Source organism: Atractosteus spatula, chromosome 4 (assembly GCF_055471065.1).
Source record: "Atractosteus spatula isolate fAtrSpa1 chromosome 4, fAtrSpa1.hap1, whole genome shotgun sequence".
In the NCBI taxonomy this organism is placed as follows: domain Eukaryota; kingdom Metazoa; phylum Chordata; class Actinopteri; order Semionotiformes; family Lepisosteidae; genus Atractosteus; species Atractosteus spatula.
In genome coordinates, this window is record NC_142709.1 from 49,564,631 (window position 1) to 49,582,864 (window position 18,234).

General features: G+C 39.8%; 1 protein-coding gene across 1 annotated transcript in view; it reads right to left on the reverse strand.

Moving 5' to 3' along the window:
* The window catches only part of edar (ectodysplasin A receptor), a 48,737-nt gene that overhangs the window by 13,416 nt on the left and 17,087 nt on the right, over positions 1 to 18,234 (reverse strand). Inside the window, exons 2-5 of the mRNA XM_088913834.1 lie at positions 16,814 to 16,879; positions 13,973 to 14,095; positions 7,537 to 7,718; positions 1,440 to 1,525 (exon numbers count right to left, since the gene is read on the reverse strand). Coding sequence (XP_088769960.1) covers positions 1,440 to 1,525; positions 7,537 to 7,718; positions 13,973 to 14,095; positions 16,814 to 16,864 — 442 coding nt within the window. The 5' untranslated portion in view covers positions 16,865 to 16,879. The remainder of the gene's footprint in view (positions 1 to 1,439; positions 1,526 to 7,536; positions 7,719 to 13,972; positions 14,096 to 16,813; positions 16,880 to 18,234) is intronic.

Here is an 18,234-nt window from a genome sequence, read left to right on the forward strand (position 1 = left end):
ATCTCCGTTTGATTTCCACAATCTCCACTCCTCTCTGCACTAGTTCACACACAGGTCCCTGTCACTTTCTGCACATGGTTTGTTCAACATTTCAACCTTCAGCCATGCAGAAAGCACTGGTCCCTCAACCACGTTTTGATCTACCATCTAGCAGTATAAATGACCCAGGACAGCTAACTCTGCTTCTTCTGGTTTTGGTTTTGTAAACCTGGTTGGTTAAGGTTAAATGTTAGTATATTAAAAATATCCCTTCTGTATCTGCTGTAAAATAAGAATAAAGCCTGTGCTTACTTTGAGAGAGACCATAGACCCTTTGGATATAAACGTTGAATTGGAATTAATCCTGATTATAATTATGAGGTCTTCTCATTTAGCAACAATGCGCGGTTCATAGATCTGTGGACGCAAACGTCCATGCTCAGGGAAAGGTGGTGAAAGTATGTCTTTTAAGGCAGTTCTCCCAAAAATTAAAAAGCAAACACTAAAACCAGCTAATGTCTAATGTCAAATTCTTTTTTTTGGAAGACGTATGTGGAATTCTCTGACCTCATTTAGCCCCTTCTTTCATTTCACCTTCTCATGCGTGTTGGCAAAGCAGATAGTTCAGAAAATACATCTGTTAAAAAATTGCAGCAGCTAATGTAGAGTGTCACCAAATTGAGAGTGACTGCCGCACAGAGAAACAGCTCTGCTCAGCATCAGTGCTTTAACTCCCCACCAGAGTTATTTGTCCAGATATTCAGCATAATTAATGAGCTATTCAGCAAAGTTATGGATGAGCTGCCAATCACACTGACAGAGCCAAAAAGAAAAAAAAATCTGAATATTTAATAAGCTGCAGAAGATAAATACCAGAAACACTGGTTTCTCTCAGTACTTTATTAATGAGCTGCTATTATTGCCACATTTTTCAGATATCGAAAGAGCTTCTTTGAGCTGATCCCAATAGAAGTAGACCTCAGGTTTAGTGCTTACCACAACATTTGAGTATCTCAATGGCCAGCAGATTCGCTAAAGTCCACTCACATGTGGGACATACCACAGCACTGACAATAGACACAGCTTGTGGCGGAGCTATCAAGCTTTTAAATTTGTTCTGTTTGACTTTGTTAGATTTACGCCAATACATTACTTAACAAAATAAAAGGGGGTCACAATTTTGCCTACTGTGTGTGGGCCACCTGCAGTACAGGCTGTTCTCTGTCAGGGGAAAAATAAGGGTTTGATCACACACAGGCCACCTCTGTGAAACACATTGTTTTACTATTAGTGGGGTTTTCTTGAATGGATAAAAATAACAATGAAGCAGCAAAGCATTTGCATGTAATTGCACGAGTGCCCTATGAGGCTCACAAGCGGAACACACGAGTTGGGTGACGGGACTCTGATCTCACAACAGAGGTGTGTGCGAGAGCACCAGACCACACGGGGACACTTACACTCCTTGGTGTTCCGAGGAGCGTTCTGGCAGGAGTGGCAAACCATTCCATAGATGTTCCGAGGTCGGTTCTCCAGGATGTAGTATCTACGAACAGACAGAGGGATCTACCGTCAGCTTGCATGTATCTCTTTTCACAGACACAGTGTGAAATCAGCAGAATCCCTCATGTACATAGTAATGTATTATTGTCCTCATATGCATTTTTTCCTTCCAAAATGTAATGCCCATATAAACATTTGTGGATCAGAATAACCCCACTGAGTAGAAAGAGTGATTTCAAACTCTGGAGGCCCATAAAAGCATAGATGCAGGTTTCAGAATTACTGTATAGGTTCAAGAAATGACAGGAGCTATAACTCCATCCTAAAGGAATTGTCCATATACTGGCTCCCCCAGCTCCTCTTTTTGATAATAAGAAAAATGGAGACATACAGCAGTCCTTCGAGCTATAGAATCTGCAAAGACAGAGTACAAAATCGCAAATCGAACTGTTTAGTTAAAGATGACAAATTTGATCACATTGAGGACTGAATCAAAGCCAAGTTCAAGAGGTTAATGCATTCAATCATAACATTCTCTTAATACATTTTTTACTGTCTTCCAGGCATAACCCTTTATCTGTAGCAATTAATCAAACACTAGGAACTTGTTAATACTTAGACGCCTGAAAAAACTATGTTGCATGTCCTGTTAAGATTTCCTACGGTGCAGCACGCTCCTTTTCCAAATACCGCAGTGATCTTGCCGATTACAAAAAAAATAAAAAGGAGAAAAAATATGCATAAGTCAAAGAAAAAGGAAAGCCCAGAGCCATAAGATTTTGCAATAAAGATTTATTGTAAAACGGAAGCCAAATTGAAAAACATTCCCAAATGATAATGATTTGAGGGCAATTTTTACTTTTTAACATTCCACAAAAGCCCTTTCTCTCTGGGGAAGAGAAGCGGTTGCTTTTAGTTGTTTGGACTGGCATTGTCCAGCAAAAGGCCCCCCTTTTAATGTAAGACTTGGGGATGTAGGACCATCAGTGCCAAACCAGCACTGGTTGACTATTCTGAAAAAATAACAGCTCTCCCAAACCAGAAGTCTAAAACTCATATCTCAATTCATGGCTATTTACTTTGGCAGCCTGGAGTTGTTTACCAAAAAGAAGTAGTACTCTTTCCTTGTCCCTGGTCGATGAGCTACCACCCGGGAAGTTCATGTTCGTGGGCATGCAGAATAGGTCTTGGGTTTCCAGTTGAAGAAAGCTACTATTTACTTGATTATAAATAGTGTGAGAAGCTTCTTGTGAAAAAAATAATAAAAACAAAAACACTGGAAGTATAAAATTGTCTTTTGCAACATCCGTATCATTAAAATAGTTTGCATATCACACATATGAAAACAAAATTAAACTGAAAACAAGCCTCTTTTGAAACCTCACCTTACTGCCCAATAACAACAAGTTATTGTATAATACAGTCTAATAAAATGCTATGAGTACTGTGCAGACACATTTAGAGGTATTATTATTGCAATTATTGCTACATAACAGTATGTTAAGTAATTACCGGATCTAATTAAAATTTTAATGTGGTGTTAAGGTGATAACATACTAGCATACTACAAGTAATTGAATTCTGCCTAAACTGTTGAAAAACAGATACTGTACTTTGATTTCAAGACAGTAATCAGTCAGGAAGAATCCCAAAATCCTGAGTGAGAAAGAGCAATGGTGAAACAATACTTCTTTTTATTACCAAAACATATGAGCCATTGGAAAACTCATTTTTCAAAACATTATCTTTGTTAATGTGCAGAATTGTTATTTTACAACTTTTATTACATTGTTACAAATACAAATATATACAAGCAACTGTTAACTGTTGTTTCCAATCACTCCGTTACAGTAAGTGTGCATTTCTGTTTGTATCTGCCTGACTAACGTTGCAAATCAAATATGAATTAAGTGAGCAGGGAATTGTTCAATTGCAAATTGGTCATTTTTTTCATTGTGCACAGTGTCACAGCTTCCTTAAATGTAAAATATTAAAAGCGGTCTCTTTTAAACAAATGCATGATATAAGCCTTTTGTATTGAATGTATTACTCGGTAATGTGAATGCTGCTATTACCCATTTTGGAATGAGGACTTCTATTAACTGTGATTATGTCTATTAACTGTGATATTAAAACAACCACACAAATTCAACAGATAAGTTACAGATTGGACTGGGCACTGTGGGAAGCCATGTTTTTTTCTTTTTTACCCAAGATCAGGTCTAAAAGAACTACTACGACCAGACCTATTTGATTAGTGATGTTACGAGGCCAGCTGTGAGTTTATGTGCATGGTAACTTATTTACTGTACATATTCATATGCTGTGTATGCAATACACTGCATGCTAATTCGATATAAAACACTTCTGGCATTTCACCCTCAGTGCGGATCTGATCACAACACAGTTCCCCTCCGTATTCCAGCTGGGGTTCTTGAGGTGAAGATTCGAGAGTCCTGCTCTGCTGACATGGGCAGCTGCTAGAAAATGCTAGTGTGGGTCACTGAAGCAGCTATAAAACACGGATTCCAGAGGGGAGAGCTGATGTAGCGGTCAGTGCTCTGGACTTGTGACTTGAATCCCAGGAGACACGCTACCATCGTACTCTTACTCGAGTTACAGCTGAATTTATCTAGTAAAACAACAGGCTGTGTGCATACTGTAGGTGTAAATGTGAGTTACGCTGGATTATTTAAAAAAATGATAAAAATAACAAGAGTTCTAAATGTGTTAAAGAGTTGAGTATCTCCTCTATGCAGTGTACACCAAGAGTGTGCTTACTTTTGTAATGTGGCAGGCCAGCTCTGCATACTTCAGCTCCGGGATGCCAAGCAGATTACACTTAAGGGAGTACGAGGGGTGGGGGGGTGTCAGTTACTGCCAAACCACAAGTGCAAGTGGAAAGCCAAAGATGCATGGAGTTCTATAATGACACACAGCGGGGACTGTTTAAACTCCCCCGCCGCAATACGCTATGAGCAGTGAAACTGTAAGCAGAGGCCAATAATTTCCCTCTTTTTTTAAATGACCTTATCCAAACGCGTGTTGGATTTTATTCAAAATAAAGTTAAATACGTCTCTGAAATTCACTACTAAAAAATAAGAACGGAGAACTTTTGACGTAGTACCTCATATTGCTCCGAAATTAATAATAATACACGCACAAGCTGTATAATGTAAATGCAAAATAAATGTGTGATATCAAGATATGGATGCAACAATGCTTTCTTTAGTAAAGCTTTCAGAAGGCCGAGGAGCAAATAAGCATAACCTAACATAAAAGTGTTGATAGTAAACTAAGTTAGATACATTAGTGTTACTTTTGCCCCTAACACAATCCAACTGAAGCCTATGTTAAAAACATCACAATGCTATCTCTTTTGTCCTTTTGTGCAACATACTGTACCCCTTGCTATATCTGAAGCTGAAAAAGTAATACACCCCTTTATAATAATAATAATTATAATTGCTTACACTTATATAGTGCTTTTTCTGGACACTCCACTCAAAGCGCTTTACAGGTAATGGGGACTCCCCTCCACCACCACCAAAGTGCAGCATCCACCTGGATTACTGGAACCCCGTATTTACTGGGACATTTACTATATGGCTTGTGTGATTAAAAATAAATTTTAAGTTAAAGTATTCAGAGTGTGCTATATCCATATAATAAAAACGATAAATAATTAAAATGATAAATATGAGATATTCATGAGATATATACAATTAGAAAGAGATAAATACAATTCTCCCTGCTTCCTGTGGGTAATCGTGGTGTGCAGCTCAAGATTTCTTCTAATGTCAAAAAAACTTTTTGTACTTGTTTTCTGAATCCTCTTTCTTAAAGACATTGTGTCGTGGGTGAACAGGGGAGTGGGGAGGGCCTGAGACCAACAGTCACTCGGTTCAGGGAGGGAGCTAATATTTCATCCCCAGACCAGTGCAGGCAGAGGCTGGGCCAGGCTGTGTGTGCCGGCCTGAGGCCTGGGGCATTCTCCTGAAGGCCTGTTGCCCAGGGCAACAGTGAGGCAGCAGTGTGGTCCCCTCGTCAGGATTCTTCCACCATTACGAGGAGCTTGGTGCGCCATTACTTGATGCGCAGCCAAGACACTGACAGACAGCACACCCTGCTGGAGGGCATTCTGTTAATTTGCCTGTTTTTTTCCCTTTCTCTTTCCTTTTCCCTACTCTTACATTTATTGCTCATTTCTTACACCCTTTAAAATATGTTTTTACATGCTCACATTTTAACCACTCAGCTGTCTTCTAGAGCAGGAATTCCTAATCCTGGTCCTGGCGGCCAACACACCCACTGGTTTTTCTTCCAGACCAGCTCTTAGTTACACAAATGAACCCTTAATTAACTTATCAATTTTTAACTTCATTTAATTAATAATTTCGGGGTATTTTGAACTCCTGGACTGTTACCAGCTCTTAAATGTGACCTTTTAACTGCTGCATTTCATAACTTTTCAGAAGGAAAAAAAGGCAGACAAGCAATTAGTTGATTAATTAGGATTTCAGATAGGTAATTAAACTCAGGTGGATTGAAATCCAGCAGGTGTTTGGTCCTCCAGGAGCAGAATTCATAAACCCTGTGCTAGTACATAATCCATGGGTGTTCTGATGGCCTGATGAAGAGTACTTCAAGGGAGTAAGTAAAAATCATGTCTTTGACCTTGAATGATGTTTCACAAAGGCACTACTATACTACAGAACTGAAACAATTCAAAGCAGTTTTTTTTTTTATTTGTAAAGAAGAGACATTCCAGGAAAGCAAGGTTATTTTGTAAACACTTCAGGATTGGTATCCACCAGGTTCTGTGGTAACTCAGTAAAAAAAAGTATTATGAAACAAAAAAAAAAGCTTTCAAGAATTCAGAGTTGCCACTCCACAACGAGACTAAAGAAAAACTTTCAGGAAAAATCTAATTTCCCTTGGCTCACTGGTGTCAAAAAGCAATGTGCACACAATACTGATTGCTTTTATTTATGTTGGCAGCCTTTTTACATTCATGACAATGGTGTTTCCTTAATCTGCATCATTTAAATCTTATTGGTAGGAACTGGTGTCCAGGTTGTTTGAGCAATCTGTATGTACTCTAACTTGTTTGATACAATAATTAATCATGGGTGTGCCTAATCTGAACCGAGGAGAGGAAAACCGCTCAGTTTGAACCAGCACAAAAGGCCCAGGCAAAGGGTCACTAAATAAATGCCAGATATAAAAAGGTATGTCATGCACAGGTGTAAAAAATGAATCCCTTTGCTCTTGAGTGGACAAAATCTAAATATACAAATACTGTACCTGAAAGGTACAGACAAAAGTGAATCTGCCAGACTTCAGAATCAGCCATGAAACAAGCTGGAATTGAACTTTACACAAAGGGTAGTGGGCCTATGAAAGAAACTGCTCAGACATGCTGTTGCAATTGATTTCCTTGAACCCTTCAAGAAATGACCAGAAGGGATCCTACTTAATCTCTTAACTATGGTAATAGTTATGGTAGTTTATGGTAATAAAATGAGCTAGAGGGGCCAAAATCAGCCGATCTCTTAATTGCAGCTTTTTCTAATAACTTTTTATTTAAAACAATGCGGCAGAGACAGTTTATACTTTGTTTCGGAGCGGTCATTAGAGATTAAAGACCCAGAACGGGAGATTATGCTATCCTCATGTAAAGATTGAATTCTCTGGACAGTAGGTATGGATGCATTTTCCTTGGCAGTTCTGTGGCCTGACTGGAAGCTGTGGGATTTCTGAGCGAGCTCTCTTACCGAGTGGTGGCACTGTGGCTAAGGCTCTGCGCCTGTTGCTGGAAGGTTGCTGGTTCAAATCCCCCAGCCGACAGAGGAATCGTACTCTGTTGGGCCCCTTAACCCCCAACTGCTCCAGGGGTGCCATATAAATGGCTGACCCTGCGCTCTGACCCCACGCTTCTCTCTCCCCATCTGTGTGCCTGTGTGTCTCATGGAGAGCAAGCTGGGGTATGCGAAAAGACAAATTCCTAATGCAAGAAATTGTATATGGCCAATAAAGTGATCTTATCTTACCCTGGCAGACATGGCCCACACTCTGCGTCGCTCTCCGGGGTTCCGGGTGTGAGCACGGTGGCGCGATACAGCGAGTCACAGTCTTTGTGCCGCCTGCAGATCTCGTATTTACCCTTGGAGAACTTCCCTGCCGGACAGGGCACGCAGCCATAGTCTTCGTCTTTGATGCCGTAGCCACAGGTCTGGAAGAGAGCAGCGGGAATCAGCAGCCATGTTTCTCCAGCAGTGTGGCTTGTTATGTAAACCTACACAGCCTGGGACATGATAAACATGGGCTCCAGCACGCATTTGGACACCAGATGTTCGGTTACTTGTCAGAACTCTTGTAGGTTGAATACACTGTATAACCCTCCTACAGACATCCCAGTTTCTGGTTTTATTCTGTTTTTACTTAGATATGCCCTTCTAAGTGGGTAATAACCTTGGTCCTGGGGGACCACTGTGTCTTCCTTTTTTTTAAAAAAAATTATTTTCGGTTTTCTATTTGAGTCTTCTTTGTAGGTTTGCTTTGGGCTCTTGAAAGGCTGACTGGGGTTTGTAATGCATGCTAACGTAAATGGGGGGGGGGGGGACCATTCATTATAGGAGTAAATGACACAGCTTCCTTCTCTCCATTGTCATAAATGGATCTCCTGTTAAATGTTGTTTAGTCAGAAATAAGTGTAAGGAAGTGGAGATGCTGTTCTATATGCAAATCATTGTGCTGACGTTTTCAGAAAAAGTACCCAATACATGGAGGTATTTTTGCAACTCAGGATGGAGTACAGAAACAAGTTAAGCCAAAAGTTTGAACAAGCAAGCAGATCAATTAAAGGAATCAATTTGCATTGCCAGTGCAAGAGCCAGTGTTCCTAGGAACATTTATGCCCTCCAACATTTCCTCTGTAAACCTAATGCAGGTACATGAACTGAAACCAAGATACATAAATGGTTCGTATAGCAGGCTACCTGCTTAATTCTTAATTCAGGATTGCTCACTATACAGAGTGATTCACAGTTCCTATGACCTTGGTGATACAGCTATCTGTATTTTGGGTTGATCTGTCCCCAGACTGTATAGCTTGCACCTATTATAGACTTATCACCACTAGTATTAATGTAGTTAGCCGACTCTTTTATCCAAAGCAGCTTACAATTGCACCCATTCATACAGCATTCCTGGGTATCTCACTAGCAGTGTCCCACCTAGGATATGAACCCACAGTGTTCCAGTTACAAGTCCACAAAGTCCTAAACACAGCTCCTCACAGCCGCCAATCAGGTAGCTAGAATGGACAATTTGGCGCTAAGCTGTGAACTGACTTTCATTAAAGTTCTTCATATACAATATAACTCTGTACTGGATATTCAGAGCAGTTCCCAGGCACTGCATGGCCTCTGGTCTTCACCGAAATATTGCAATCCAGTTTGATTCTGGGTTCCTAAGACATTAGTTTAGTGAACTACTGCAACTCCTGAAACAAGCAATAGAGATAAACATCATAGAAATGGTTTTAAAACTAATTTTGAATCAATGACTATGTTAAAGTAGAAAAAATGCACCTAAATATTGAACTAAATTGCAATTATTATTCATTAAAATGTAATTACTGCCTTTCCATACATTTATCAATTGGATTCAACCACCCTATAGTTCTAATTCCTGAAAAAAATCAGAAGCACTTGCAAGGTTTATAAAAGTACACAGGAAAAAGGAAAATAGCAGGAAATAGCAGAAAGTTTTTTTTTTAATCTTATTTTCAAGATCTTCAAAAAGATACAGGATAAATCAGTCTGGATAACTGGATTTGTGCCCAAAAGGGCTTTATTGTTATTGATACCAACTCCATGAACTAGGTTGTATATTTTCCCCACATATCGTATTGGAAAGTTCAGTGAAAAGTTAAAAAAAACTAAATTAGTTTCATAGAGAACCTTATTCCATACTCAGAGTAATAGAGTTACCAGCACTGCAACATACTGAGCCAGAAGGATCCTCTTGTATTTAATTCAATAACAAGAGGATGACCACTTTCTGTGAGATGATAGTGTTTCCTTGCTTGAGCTAGATTTAATATATATTTTATTTTAAAGGTTAGAATCATGCTAGAATCACACCTTTAATGTATATTGCATTAACAATAGGCTTCTATCTTCTAAAAATAAATTAAACCTTACATTCTTGGATATCTACAGTATAAATTTTTCATAGTTTTTTATATTAATAAACAAAAATCACTTTGACACCTGTTCATCATGAAGAAGAGATTTTATCTGATGAAATGATATCTCATATTTTATCAAATGTTTTTAGTTTTAAAACCTATTCAATGTTTGGGGTGAAATGCATTCACTTATGAGTGACTGGTCTGACCTCATAAAAATTCACTTCCCAGGAACTGTAACCATTCATTGTAAAATTAAACAACTTCCTTATAAAACCAGAAACCTTATGAAAGAATGTAGATGGGGGGGGAAAAAAGTTATTAGCGCTGCAATTTACCCAGACCAGAGGGTCATATATACTGTACTACCTGAGAGGAGAAAAGATGAAAACCTCCTGGTTTCTGATTTTTAATTATCACCTTTCATCACTGAGACATAAGGAAAACATTTGATGTTAAGGTTCAATAACCATTTTAGATTCACCTAACTGCACTCTTCTTTTCATTTATAGACATGAAAGCAAGCCCTGTCTGATATTATGACACATAATGAAAAGTGTTGCTTGATAACCGGCATTTAAATATCATAAAAGCATATTCCTTAAGCTGAAGGAAATGAAATGCATAGTATTTGTTGTGGTATATTTATGCTATGGGCTTCTCACAGGAAAAGATTGGGATTCTGTTTTAATTACAGCTTTCCGGCCACATAAGAGACATTAAGGCAGCATCAAAACCAATAAACTGCCTTGTTGCAATAAAGGTTCACACTTTCCCCAGATTTTTTTTTCCACAGAAATTAAGTCTTTAACTCAAAAGTGACAAAACTGGTATTTGTTTTTGGACTGAAATACAGGTGAAGATGTTTAACTTCCTTCCCTGACCAAGATACGCAAGAAAGCCGGAAACAGCAGTGCGTGGGGATTTATTTCGGTCAAACCAGGCGAAACCCTAATGCAAGACTGTTGTGGGGAACTAAATGTGAATTTAAAGTGTAGAATTGTGCTGCTCTCAGATCAATACAACTAATGGCAAACAAATAGCGACTTTGAGATTCTCCAAACCAATTTAATCTTACATTTTATGCAGGTAACAGCTTGTATAAATAAATACATTTCCTGTTCCATATTGGGTTGAAGGGTGCAAAAGTTCTTAGCTGCTAAAACACAATGACCATTCTTCCATTATCAGTTAGTCACTTATTCCTTGTAATGGTCACAGCAACTGGAAGGTTATTCTGGAAGCATACAGTAAAGACATGGGACTACAGTGCATAAGACAGACAAGTAAGATAGCAGACCTAACTGCAATACAACCATGCTCACAAAGAAATACATCCATACATTTTCTAACCTCTTTATCCAGTACGGGGTCATTGGGGAGCCTATGCTAGCAAGCAAGGCAGGATACACCCTGGATGGGATGCTAGTCATTCGCAGGGCAAACACAGATATACTGTACACACACTTGCATCAGGACCAATTTCCCCAGAAACCAATTAACCTAGTCTTTAGACTGCTGGAGGAAACCAGACCACCCAGAGGAACCCGACATGAACATACAAACTCCATACAGATAGTATCAAAAACCGCACGCAGGCACACAGACACCATCGCATTCCCACGAGCACCTGATCACTCACTAATTAGCTTCACTCACCTTGTCTATTTAAACTGCCACTCTGCAACTTGTCCTCCCTCACTATTGAGGTTTCCTCAGCCTGAGCTATGTATCCAGCTAGTGACTTCTTGCTTGTTCTTGTGACCCCCCTGGATTTCTGACCCACCGCTTCTGATCTCCGACCTCGCTCTGGCCTCACGATTTGGATTACGTTCGCCTTCAGAATCCAGTTTTCTTTCTCTGACTCCGCACACGGTTTTTTCCCTACCTTTTCCCCCGGCGTACGTGACAGACAGCACCCCAGGTCCGGAATTGAACCCAGGGCCACAGCACTGCGAGGCAACAATGCCAACGTGCCACCCATAACAATCACAATGTACTCAAAAACCATTTTTACGATTTTAGTTATATTTAATTGGCCTCTAACACTTTGCAAACTTCCACTTAATGTTTGTATTCCCCAGTTTAATTGTGCTACAGAAGGATAATTTTTCCATCACCTTTCTACATCATAGGGACATAAGAGAGGTTACAAACAGGAAAAGGTAAGAGGTCATTTGGCCCCTTTTAGCCCATTTGGTTGTGAGGAGTAAGTTGATCCAAAGACGTCATTTTGCTGTTTTTTTAAAAGCCGCCAGGGTATCGGCTTCAAACACATGGCATACGTAATTATGTTACATGGCTGCTCATGAAGATGTTGTGGCTTGGTAATAATTAAAATATTCCCTGTCGTTTGAAACAAGAAGCAACATAATTGATAAGTTTCAGTTGTTGGGGTCGGATCGCAGAGATTCAGATCCTGAATGCGATAGAGGGCAGAAACAGCTGGAGCAGGGGTTGGCAACCTGCAATCCACGTGCCGTTATGGGTAAGCAAAGAGATTTTCAACAGCACGTGCAATGAACGTAGCACGCGTAATAAGTCCAATAAGGCACACTGAAATCAAGTTAAAAAAATGATAAAACTATGCTGTAATTCTGTACAACAGCTCGCAATTCCTAACACTGCTAACATTTTTTGCACTTAAGCGTAAAGCTAAACACTTTTAGACAAAATGGTGGTTGCTAAGAAAGCAAAGTTACTTAATAATAATAATAATTGCTTATACTTATATAGCGCTTTTCTGGACACTCCACTCAAAGTGCTTTACAGGTAATGGGGATTCGCCTCCACCACCACCAATGTGCAGCCCCACCTGGATGATGCGACGGCAGCCATAGTGCGCCAGAACGCTCACCACACATCAGCTATTAGTGGGGAGGAGAGCAGAGTAATGAAGCCAATTCATGGATGGGGATTATTAGGAGGCCATGATGGATACTTATGCTAATTTCAGCCCTTTTGGAGTGAGGAATATGGATTAGTTCAACATAAAGACAGCGATGTTTGTGCGCTTTGTAGTACTCTAAAACTGCACTATGAAAAATGCGCGGCAATACGAATGTTTCTAGCTGACATGAATGAACCCAACCTGTTATGGGTCTTTTTTTAAATGTGGGAGGCATTTCTTGCAAAACTTACCATTTTCCTTAGGGACAGTGACGTAACTGGACAGCTTTGATACTAGCGACATGGATCTTTCAGCAAAGATCAGACTAAATTGTAAGATTGTGTATATTATTTATTAATTTTAAATAGTACTATATGTTAATGTTATTTTAATTCATCAAAGTGTAAGTAGGGATATTATTGACATTAACAAAGTATCAAAACCATGCAAAAAAAAACAGGTGCATGAGCTAACTTTTGGCATGCCCTTCGGAAAGCTTGCCCACCTCTGATGTAGTGGTATGGGGGACTTCCTGGGTGCAAGACTTACTGTATATACTGTATGCAGGCGAGAGGAAGTGTAGATTAGGATCTATCCTTCCTCACGATCTTATTGATATACTGGGAGATGAAAGTGAGAGGGATTAAGAACTGTTGATAATTCAGCCCAGCTTGCTTTCAGGTTCATGACAGCCCTGGGCCTACTGAGTAAGTAACGAGTGAGAGATGCACACTGGAAGGTGAAGTGGAATGGTTATATTGCTGCTATCGCAAAAACATACAAACAAACGCACACGCACACACTCATGCATGCACTGTGCCTTCAAAGCTAAGGACACTTAGCTTTGCTCATTCCAAACAGCACTACCCACTAATAAGACAACATAAATGTGGCACTGTTCTGATTTAACGCTGTTCAATTCATAGACATCATATTTATGAAGTAGCTATTAAACTGCTTAACAGTGAATTCATCTGGTGCCATGAACCTTCAGCTGTAAATTCAGTACATCTGGTGAAAAGATCCATAACTGTAATCATTTCAATTTCTACCTTAAACTTAAATATAATTTCTGCTTATGTTTTGTGTTGGAGGGACAGACAGACATGCACATGAATGCTGGCAAGACAGACAACTGGAGGAACAAACTGACAAACACAAAACCAAAATAATTTGTAGCATTCACTTTAGGTCCAACAAACACAACCTCCAGAAATGCTGGGTTACAGTGCAACCATTTGTGAGCACACGGACAAAGGACAGAATCCAAATCGATTTGCCGCACTGAGCAATTCTGGGGAAAAAAAAATTTGTGAGCAGCCGAACGAAAGGATAGGTCCAAAGGACCTGAAGTCTCAAAATCAATGAGCTGAAAGGACGCAGGAGAAATTAGGGCCCTTACCATATACGGCTCTTCTCCTGGCTGGCACTGTGGACAGGCCTGACATGTCCCGCTGGTCTGGTTGTAGAATTCATTCTCCCCACAGCTGGAGTATTCTGCCCTCAGCAGAGGGATAGTGGACACCTGAGAGACAGGTTCACAGGTCAGCATCTGAACAGGGCTGTCCATTCATTACAGTGAAACCTGGGATTGGAGTCTAAACCAGGCAGCCACGCTGCTTTGTGATGTCCAAGTCCAGAATAGAAAAACACAGCTCTGGTTCAGTTCCTCTTTTGGAAACTATATATTGATTTACAGCGTTTAATCTACACTGGTTCAAATAGTTTTAGTATTTTCTTTAAATAAATAACCGTGATACCATTTCAAGAACCCATAAACAAAGGAAATCCAAATTCATCAAAAAGAAATAGTAAGCAGAAAATAAGGAACTTTTAGAGATGGTTTTTTTTAAATAAAATATAGCATTATTTTAGACTGTTACATACCTACCTAAAGGCTAGGGTTGACACTTGGGAGAATTATAACCTTCCTACTGAGTATTCCTGTGGCAAAACAAATTCTTCCTTTTGAAAAGGTAATTATACACTGTTAATTTATGTCAGTCTTTCCTTAAATCTTATTGCTTATCCTAGCACTAAATCTCACCCTATCTCCAGGCTTGACTCCAAACCCAACACCAGTTTTAACTCCAGTCTTGCCCCCTGCCCAGACCCTGACCCCAATTTAAACGTCAGCCCTTTTCCTAGCTCACTGGTGCCCTGCTCCTGGTTTGCCACAGTCCTGCAGGTTTTCTAACCAGCCTTAAATTGTCCATTTAATCATGAATCAGAGGATACTGTGGCTATCTATGACCAGAGTTCAAGACACCAGCCCTAACTCTAACATAACCCTACCCACACCTGAACCTAAATGTAGCTCCAACCCTCATTATAACTTTATTTTGCAGCTTAAACCATTCCCTTACTTGGCTCCAAATCTCACATTAGCTCTTACACTACCTCCATCCCTAACCCTAATGCTTGCCCTAACCCTAAAACTAACTCTAGCTCCAGTGTTGATCCTATCTGTATCCAAACCATGAACCAGAGTTTTTTTTTTTGTTTGCTTCAGTTTCAGTCGACTCCGTTGTTAACCGAAACATTCACCTCCTAACATTTTACCTCGTTTCCAGAAAAGAGTGGAACTATCTCCCAGATCTACTTCAGATACAGTATGTTTGGCCTGAGAGCCTGACAATTTTGATCTAAAAGTAGCAATTTTAGTTGCTAAAACTAAAATTCCTACTTCAGAAAGTTTAACTCATAGTTCAGTCTCGGTGAAATGGCCGTAAAACTTGTATCAAAATTTTGTTCAGAAAGCTAAACTAACTTATTCCCCAGCTGGCCCAGTGCAAATAAAGTCAACATTATTATGACCTTATTTAAAAAATAAATGAGAAGCAATCACAAAAATCCCCTGGAGGAGTTTACATTTTAACGGGGAGCAGACAAACGATATAAATAAATGTCTAATTGATTTATTTAGCCCTCTTTTTGTTCTCGATATAGATGCGCCAGTTAGACTTTTTCCTGACAGACAACAGCTGCGTTTAGCTGCTGAGCAGAGCTGCCAGTCCTGAGAGTGAGTGAGCGCCGGCTGTGATCAGTGATCTGGAGTCCAAAGCCTTGAAAAACAACTAGATTGCAAACAAGGAGCAGAGCAGAAGAATCGCAAGAAACACAACACATCAAGGAAAAGTCAGAAACGCAGTGCAGCGGTCCCTCTGACGATCCTCCAAATTTTTCCTGTTTTAGTTTATCCTCAAATAAACTCATCAGGCTCTCGAAATTACATATTTTAGCAGTAGAATTTGATAATGCTGTATTTCACTGTCAGGAGGGGTTTAAGAAAAACATATGAATGGGAAAAAAGTGCCTCTCATATACTGCCAAATGGTATTACTTCAGTAGGATTGCGATAAGAGTCAAAGCAATCAAACCTCAACATTTATTTTCTTGTTAATTTGCTCAATGCTTTACAGTTCAGTTTCAGTAAAAAACACCATTCTCCCTAAACTTCATGAGCCACTGACCACATATACAGTACACTACGTAGCAAAAAGCACCACCTGAAAAATCAGAAACGAAAACTAGTTGTATTTAATGATTCAATAAAAAAGTAATAACACCACATCTTCTTTGAGATCTGTAATTATTTTAGGCAAATGGACAAAACTGAATAGGTCTGAATAAAATAAATCATTACCCTCACCTGAAAAAGCAGACCGAAACTGCAGACAAATTCAAGACAAAATTTTTTAAAAAATCACAGTAAAAACATTGCAACATATTAACAAATCGCAATTATTGAGTATGTATGTGACAGCGACGCTCATGTGGGCATTAATTAGCTTCCTGAACGCTTTCTTACTTTCTCCTTTAGCGAACTGCTGGGGTTCCCAATAAAAGCAAGTTAATATGGGACTAATCCAATCTAATCTAGGGTCTGTAACAGAAAGAATTGAAGGGGTATAATTAAAAGAGCGCAATGAGATTAACTCCTGGGAGCAGTGCCAGATGTTTATTCAAGTCAACATCTAAAAAAAGAGCAAGGAACTGAGGGTAGATCAAAACTATATGCTTTGTGTGGTACTAAGGGAGTCGTTTTTAGTTGGCACAGAGCACCAAATGTCTGGAACTCACTTTTCATGAGCTTTGTTTTGGAGCCACCTATTTTTCCGCTGAAAGCAAAATAAGCCCTTTACCCATCTTTTGCTCTGTGTGCTATTTGTGCGCTTTTATTTTGGGGAAAAATAAAAAAAAAAACTGTTAAAAAAGAAAATACTCTCCGGCAGTCACTCACCAGTAAGAAGGAAAGGAAATGGGACTTTCTGGATTCTCCCTGCTGGATCATTTTCCTTCCTTACCCCTGGGAAAGGAGGAGGGAAGAAACGGGGGGAGAAAAAATGAGCATGTGAATTAATGCGATTACTGTTGCTTGTCCCGTGTTACAGGTGCGCAAGTAGAAACTCGCTCTGCAGAGAAGCAGCACATGCACACAGCAGTAGGGGAATGTTCTGACCCTCAGCCAGGATTGTGACAGGCAGAGTGCACACTTCCCTGTACCGTGCTGGCTGCCTTGTGCTCTCTCTCTCTCTCCGCTGGTCCAGCGGAAAGGAATGATGGAGTGTGTGTATAAAAAAAAAATAAGAAATGTTTTAGAGATGAGATCTAATACAGAACATCACGTCCTCCATCAATCCATTTTCTAACAGCTTAATCCAATACAGGGTTGTGGGGGAGTTGGAGCCTATCCCAGCAAGCAATGGGTATAAGGCACCCTGAACTGGACACCAGTCCATTGAAGGGTACACAGAAACATGCATACTCCCATTGGGGGCAATATTCCCAGAAGCCAATTAACCTACTAGTATGGCTCTGGACTGCGGGAGGAACACACGAACAAGGGAAGAACATAAAAACTCCACCAGGTAGTACCCCAGGTTTGGAACTGAACCCAGTTCTGCTCTGCAAGGCAGCGCTGTTAACCAATGTCTCACCATGCTGCTCAAGGCCTCCACTTGATCTCAATTAAGACACCGCAAGCAGTATACTTTGTGTAAGTAGCATTGCACTGCAAGAACTCAACAATCCTAGAATAAACCAGAAGCCAGCATCTTTTTGTGGTTTCAAACAGGCTGCTTCTTTCTACTGTAGGGTTCAATTCAATTTATATTTATATAGCGCCTTTCACAGCAAGGTTGCCCCAAGGCACCTCACAAAGCTGTGAGACAATACATGACATTACATTACAGAAAGAGAAAAAGCCAGAAGAAGGGTTAAAACGTTTAGAAGTAGTTTTGCAGATCTGATCAGCAATTGCTGATCCGGTTGCTAACCGGAAAATGCAATTAACAGTCAGGGATTGTTCATGAGCCTGTGAAACATTTTGCGATATTGGATTCGACATGTACACACTTGTGTCTGTATATCTATTTAACCGATTAACCTTAAGTCTGTAATATTTTTTCATCTGCTTCAGACTTTGTGTCAAACTGCTGGGACAACCAAATCTCCCTTCTCTTTGAACTGTGGGCTCCTTGAACAAATGTTCAAACATTGAGAATGATCTATATCGAGATATTATTTTCAAAATCCCAGGTCTCTGGATCCCCACAATACAATTTGAAATTCTGTTTCATGCATTAGTAACTTAATGGTTTCCTTACGTCAAACCTGCATCTTTTAACTCTTTTCCTTTATAGACACTTCTATTCCATTGCA